Below are 7,534 nucleotides of genomic sequence, written 5' to 3' on the forward strand. Positions count from 1 at the left end.
GTTTTTCGTGATGAAAATGAATGTTTTGTTTGGTTAATACCTTTGAAATTGAGTCGGTGTTAGTTTGATTTCTTTACATATTACTCTCAAACCACATTAAAGTTTAGAATAACTGCAGTTATATTGTGATTTTTACATATGAGATTAATTTGTTTTATGTGCTAGATGGAAAAGCTTTTACCAAAATTTTTATTTTACAAAGTGCTTAATGTCTGTCTTTCTGTCTTAAGCCACAAAAGTAGTTAGCATAGATTCTTCAGAACAGAAGAAAACCAAGAAAAATTTAAAGAAGTTTCTTACACGACGCCCTACTTTGCAAGCTGTTCGTGAAAAAGGTTATATTAAAGGTAGGTAGGAGAAGTGATTTTTATAATAATGAACTTTGACCAGAATCAGAAATAAGACATTTCAAATTAAAAACTAAAACATTTCCAAACAGTAAAAATTCTCATTCTTTATTCGTATAGTTTTCAGGTACAGTAATGAAAATCAGTTTTCTTGTGCATGTGAAAAGTTTATTTTAATTAATGCTGATTTTAAAAATTTTTTTATTCAATTTTATTGAGATACATTCACAAACCATACAATCATCCACAGTGTACAATCAATCAATGCTGATTTTTAGAAGTCATAACAAAGAATTTTATTTTTGAGATTCAAAGATCAGAACAAATTAGAAATTTTGGATAAGCATCACTAAGAACATTAGAAAGAGAGAAGAAAAGAAATGAACAAACCTGATTTTACTCTTGTTTGCTTTCAGTTCTCATTTAAGGTGATTTTAAATTAGTATAAGATTTTTTTTCCTGATTAATTTATACATTTGATACTTCATTTATAAACACCGTAATGCACCAACAAGGTCTATTCTTAGGAAAGAATTCCTTAAATCACATACACACTTGTATATATCTTCAGTCCTTTCAAGCATAAGTTTAATTCCAAAGGATTAAATTTTCTAATGACATGACACAAAACAGCAGTGTTTATTCATAAATAAATGGATAAAGGTAACAAAATATATAATGTATATATTATACCTGCCTGATTGTGAAGTTTCTAATGATGTTCATCACTAGAACATCTGTTTGTAAATCATCTAACTTTAAATATACAGATTGGTTTCCTTATAAAGGTACTTAAAAGACCTCTAGGAAGAGTTCAGCTAATTAGGCAACTGAAATTATTAGCCTTAGTCATTATGGATAAACAGATACTGCAAGCATATGCATTTATTTAGCATATCGAGTTTAGAACCATTTAAAACAAAATGAAACAAAAAGCCTGATAAATACATGAACAGAAACTGCTGCTTATTTGTTCACCAGTTCTTTTCATTGAGAAATCTAAACTGTTGTCATTTTATGGTTTAATTTATCACTTCCAATGTTTTGTTTATTTTCCTGAATATTTAGCACTAATGTGGAATTTCTCAACTGTTGGGTTGAAAGAAGAATAGAACAATCTTTGAAATATGTTTTGTGAATCAAGTGTTGGCATGTAATGGGAATGCAGATGCTTGATATAATAGTTTGGAAAATATTCGAATTTTCACTACGTGCTAGACATGATGCTAGGTGCCGTGAATATCTTTTGGTGTTCAACAGTTACAGGAAAGCTGTATTCAAGTGGGAGGCAGACAGTGAGCATGTAGACAAGAAGAAGATAGTAACGAGTACTATGAAGAAGCTAACACAGTAATAAAACAGAGTGCCTGGGATTGGGTTTCCTTTGGAATGGTCAGAGGGTTTTCCTAAGAAAGTGGTATTTTAGCTGAGATCAGGAGCATGGCAAATTTAGGAGATTGCTCTTGGTAAAAGGAGTAGAAAGTACACAGACTCGGGCAAGAATGAATTGGGTGTTCGTGTGGCTCATGGGGAAGGAGAAATGTGGGAAGTGAGGCTGAAGAGGTAGCAGGGCACCGATCGTGTGGTGAGGGAATTGCACTGGAGAGGTTTAATCATTCTGTGAACTAAATTTTGGCAAGGTGGTTCATTTTCAAAAGTAAATCTCTTTCAGATCAGGTATTTGGATCCAATCTTGCTAATCTTTGTCAGAAAGAGAATGGCACAGTGCCAAAGTTTGTGAAGTTATGCATTGAACATGTTGAAGAACACGGTAAGAGAATGACTTTTCTTTTAAACCTGAAGCAAACCAACCCGTTGTTTTGCCAGAAATATCCCTAGGATTTTTCTGCTTTTGCATGATGTAACCAAAAATTCTCTATAGTCACAAGGTAAGATGTTAAGAAAAGTATCTTGTTTGCAAAAAAAATAAATTTTTGTACTTGTTTCAGATCAAAACCTCTGCAGGTACAATATTGAGTGTTCAGTACTGCAAATGATTGATTACAAGTATGGTATTCTTTGAAGCCATTTGGAGTTGGCATTTGCTTAAAATGAGGAAGGCGGTGATTGCAAAACTGAGTTACTAAGCAGTGACTTGACAATGTAGAAAATATGAGAAGATTGTGTTTACTTACTAAGGAGAGGTTTCTTTTGATGATATAAGAATGAGATGACATTTCAAACTGTTACATCAACTATAAAGAATCCAGTTAGACACATCCTTTTATGTTATTTCCTATAAAATAAAACTTAAGTTAATTTCTATTTTGGTGAATTTTAACATATTTGTAATATTTACATTAGTTTTGTACATATTAACAACGTATTGACTATAATCACATTAACTTATAGCTATATATCATCAGATCATTTTGTACAATTAAAATGTTTGCATAATTTTAATTTGTAATTTCTGCCAGTTCAGATTCTTTTCTCGTTGACTTTTCTTGTCAACACGGCAATAGGAATACCAAACTGCTTGGCTTTATTTGGAGTTCAATGAATAGCACATTAGATAATGCTCTTAGTTAAATGTATATGGCATTATCATTTAATGAATGCCTGAATTTTTAGGCTTAATTGTTGGAATTTCAAATGATTCTCTCTATTCCACATAAGGAAGAAAATAATAAACTCTGTCAAATTAAAAATTGTTTCTGTAGAACTGTTGCTAGCTTTTATTAAATTTATTATAAGTATTTAGTGTAATAAACACTTTTAAGAGAATGTTTTAATATATGTATTTACATTATAAAATGGGTGGGATGATTTTATCTACCGGCTTCCTTTACTTTTTGAACTGTCTCCAGGTGTTTACCAAAGTTCATCTTAAATTGTGAGCATTTCAAGTTTAATGAGATGATTTCTTTGAGCTGTTCACTGTCTACATTATAGAGTTATTGCCATTTATTAAACAGAGTTCAGAGTGAATCTCTGCCACCCCCCCACCAGCACCAAACATCTATATAAAGCCATTTTAAAGGAAAGAGCATTTTGCCCATTTATTTTAGGTTAACGTTAGGTTAATGTTAATGGATAAGAATTCTGAAACATGCAAGCATCTTTAGAGGAAGAAACCAGTACTTTAAATACAAGAATATTACTTGTCTCTTAGGTTTGGATGTTGACGGAATCTACAGAGTAAGTGGCAACCTTGCAGTGATCCAGAAGCTGAGATTTGCAGTCAACCACGGTAAGGTGGTATGTCATCCCTAGTGCTGTATCCACAGTAGCCTCCCAGAGCTGTGAAAAATGGTCTAAAGTAATTTGGGTTAAAATTTTCTTATTCCTACTGTGTTTTTCAGATGAGAAACTGGACTTGAATGATAGTAAATGGGAAGATATTCATGTCATTACTGGAGCACTCAAAATGTTTTTTCGAGAATTGCCGGAACCTCTTTTTACATTTAATCATTTTAATGATTTTGTCAATGCAATTAGTAAGTATATAACCCACTCAGTTTTTTTCTGGATATTAAAAATCTTTTGCCTAGATCAAGCTACCACATTCTACTTGCTGTTTCTTATTTTAACACATTTTTTCAAAAGCTTGTTTTACTCCAGACATTTAAATTTGACCACCAGATGTCGCTGTACGTTACCAAATATCAGCTTCTAAAATGCCGTTGCTTCCCATTCCATAAGAATTTGCTGCAAAATCTCTAGTTATTATCTTTTTTCAGAACAAGAACCAAGACAGCGAGTTGCTGCTGTTAAGGACTTAATCAAACAGTTGCCGAAGCCTAATCAAGATACAATGCAGATTCTGTTTAGACATCTCAGAAGGTAAGAGAGCTGCATCCTCATGAGACGTGGGATGGGGTCAGGATTGAGCCAGCCCAGCTGGGCTCAGGTCCCAGCTTTGCCACTTCCTTTGTGACTTGAAAAAGATACTCAACTCCTTTCAACCTCAGTTTCTCATAGTAAAGTGGCTTTGTATAGAGAATACACCCAATTACATAATATGTGAAGCATTTGTATATGTCCAGCACATAGTAGGTGTTCAAAAATTGTTGCTAAAGTTAAGACATGTAAAGATGAAATTAGTTATTAAGTAAGGTATGTTAAATTACTTTCAAATAAAGCCAGTCGTGGCACTAGGTTACTAATTTACCACAGGCACTTTGATTGCTAATTTTTTTTTTTTTCTGATAAAAAGAACACTAGAATACTAAAATTATCTCAGTGAGGGAGATTTCAAATAAATAATATAATGTGAGTAAAATTGAAAGTTTAGTCTCTATGCCCTACTGAGATTCCCCCCCATCAGCCAGTTGAATGAATAATTATTGTTGCCTGAATTATAACTCTTATTTAAGTCTATGTCATATTTTTGAAACTAAGCTAGAATATCGCACATTTAAAATGAGAGAATATGTACAGTTATACCTTTAAGCTTTGCTTATCCAAAAGAAAGCTTCACATGGTGTTTGGCCTGAATTAAATGCTTCAGTTGTTTATATGTCACTTTATGAAAATGAGCGTTCTCTTTTCTAAATGCAAACTGTTTTTTGGTAAGACAATTTGAAGAATTTTCTCACTCTTATTTTTAATTTTCTTTTTTAACATCCCTTCCCCCCACCCCCCTTTCAGAGTTGTAGAAAATGGAGAAAAAAATCGAATGACCTATCAGAGTATAGCAATTGTTTTTGGTCCCACTCTATTAAAGCCAGAGAAAGAAACTGGTAATATAGCAGTTCATACTGTATACCAAAATCAGATTGTGGAATTAATTCTTCTGGAACTAAACTCCATCTTTGGACATTGATTCTTATTGAAGACAGAACCTGTGTAATAGAAGCTGGATTCCATCAGATTTCAAATCTCTATACATGATGTATTTTATTTTTGGACCAAGCAGTGACTCTTTGATTTTGCACTTTTTTGAGGGATGAGAAGGAAAGGAAAGAGTCAAGATGTATGTTAAGCCCTCATATTTGCTGCTTTCTTGGAAGTTGATGAAATTGTGTATAATCTTAGGTTAATTTTATCTTGAATGTTTGCATTTCATACTCAGAATTTAAGTAAAAATCAAACCTTGCGATTCTCATCAGGCTTATTATACACTGGATAATTTGGGGGGATATGACAGTTTTTTTCCTCAAACTGGATAAAAAGGAATTTTTTCTCATGATTTGTAGGTTCATCGTTTGATAGAATAATACTTGCTATCAGTTATTTTAAAAATGCTCTTGGGCATTTGAAACAAAATGAAGTATATCCACTTTGAAACCTGTGTATTTCTTCTTCTCGGTTTCTGCGTGCAGTGGCAGTCTTGAGTGCTGACGTTCATTTTATAGCCCAGATATAATCCTGGATGAAGGCTTGCCATTTCCTACTGTGTTGCGCAGCATCCTTACTGGATACTTAGTTGCTTGTTTTGGCAGCACACTAATATTACTTAAAACACTGTGATATACTGGAGTTTTTATTTAGCACAAGTCAGTTCAGGGTTTTTTGGGGCTGTCTGTGCTACACTGAATTGTAGTTAACAATCCTAACTAAATATAGTGCCATACTGAGTACTTGGTATGACCCTGTGGAAACAGACGTTGATGTAAATATAGGCTAAAGACTCCATGTCCTGTAGCTTATGTATATAACTGCGTTGTATAGTCTCAGAGTACATTCTAACCCTATATTTCTAATCATGTATAGGTATTAGTATAGGTGAGTTTTTCCGTGAATATTAGGTTTCCTCCAGAAGTAGGCCGTTATTTGGGAAAGTTAACTGTGCACTTTTAGATTTTAATTACATTTACAGGCAAATCACTGTAATGTGAATGGTACTGGAAAAATGCTGAATAGACTTGCTAAATGGTAAATGCACTACAAGAGAAATTACTTTGGTTATTTAATATGTACAGAATACATTAGAAAAAATTTATTACAGAATTCTAACTACAGTATGAATAGTGGAAACCCATATGTAAATTAAATGGATGTTGGTTGGACATTGCTAAATTTGAGAATTTCTTTTTACATTACTAATACAGATTGATTTGTATAATAAAACAGGGTTTGGAAGGTTTTGTTACAGGGAGCATGGTCTGTTGAAGATTTTTTAAACTGTATTTTTCTAGATTAACTGCTGTATATGAAATGTCTAATCCGAATAAAGAAAACTATAAGAAAGTTTAGAGATTTTTCCATTGGAATGTGCATTTTTGTTTATTTTTTGACTTTGCATTTACTGGCTACTCTTATACCTCACTGAAAAAACATCAACTTAATCCAATACTTTCTGTGGCAAATATGGTTTCCTCATTTCATACCTTTTCTACTCCCCGCCTTGCCAACCCCTGCTCGCCACATACACACTTTTGATTTCTTCAGTATTTGGAAGTGAATTATTTGTAACCAGGATTCTTTTTATTAGGATTGATGTATAATTTACTGATTGTCTTCCTTGGGGAAAAAATATTTTTTGTTTCTGTCTAAAAACTCCTCACCTGAGCTTTGTGTTAAAAATGTTGTGTTTGTTGTGATCTTGTTAAATTGATAACAAACCAAGCCAAGCCACTAGATAGCTATGGGAGAGCAGATTGTTTTGAGCAGGGAGAAAAAGTCCCAAATCACAGTGTTTGTATTTGCCTAAAGATGTCCTTAGTAACAACAATATGCTTTAGGACTAGACTCTCTAGTGAGCGTGTACCGGGAAAGCAATTAGACTCAAATTAGTGATGTTCTTTCTGTCAGTAATCATGGAAATATCAAAGTTTAAAATTGTCCTGTGTTTCTTGTTTCAAAATACATATGTGTGTATGTGATGTCTTAAATGTTTTATTAGTCTACAATGAGTCAGTTTGTTGTGATATTGTATGCACAGTGAGATCAGTGTCTTGTGTTTACTTCCTTTGTGAATTAAAAATTGTCACTTGTTTTTGTAATTATAAGAACTGTAATATTTTCCTGTCTTGAGAGCTTGATTTTTAGTAGAAAATATATTAAAGGCTGAAACAAATTGTCAGTGGAATTTTATTTACTAATAGGTCTTCCTTCAGAACATGGTAAAAAAAAAAATTAAAAAGTAGTTGAAATGGAAAGAAAAACTATATCCATATACATGATCACATTCCAATTAGAAGAAAAATAGTCATTATTTAAATTTTACAGCAATATGAAAGTCTGTCTTACACTCTGGAGAAAGAAAGTTAGTTATGAAATAGCTCTGAAAGTGTAGTATG

General features: G+C 32.7%; 1 protein-coding gene across 5 annotated transcripts in view; it reads left to right on the forward strand.

Annotated features, from left to right (window-relative positions):
• ARHGAP12 (Rho GTPase activating protein 12) overlaps positions 1 to 7,312 on the forward strand; it is a 127,534-nt gene extending 120,222 nt beyond the window's left edge. For all 5 annotated transcript variants that reach the window (XM_037837935.1, XM_037837937.1, XM_037837938.1 and 2 more), the window contains 6 exons: positions 231 to 347; positions 2,020 to 2,118; positions 3,463 to 3,540; positions 3,653 to 3,787; positions 4,031 to 4,133; positions 4,941 to 7,312. In XM_037837935.1, the coding sequence (XP_037693863.1) occupies positions 231 to 347; positions 2,020 to 2,118; positions 3,463 to 3,540; positions 3,653 to 3,787; positions 4,031 to 4,133; positions 4,941 to 5,115 (707 nt within the window). In that variant the 3' untranslated portion in view covers positions 5,116 to 7,312. The remainder of the gene's footprint in view (positions 1 to 230; positions 348 to 2,019; positions 2,119 to 3,462; positions 3,541 to 3,652; positions 3,788 to 4,030; positions 4,134 to 4,940) is intronic.
• The last annotated feature ends 222 nt before the right edge of the window (positions 7,313 to 7,534 follow it).

Source organism: Choloepus didactylus, chromosome 5 (assembly GCF_015220235.1).
Source record: "Choloepus didactylus isolate mChoDid1 chromosome 5, mChoDid1.pri, whole genome shotgun sequence".
NCBI lineage: Eukaryota > Metazoa > Chordata > Mammalia > Pilosa > Megalonychidae > Choloepus > Choloepus didactylus.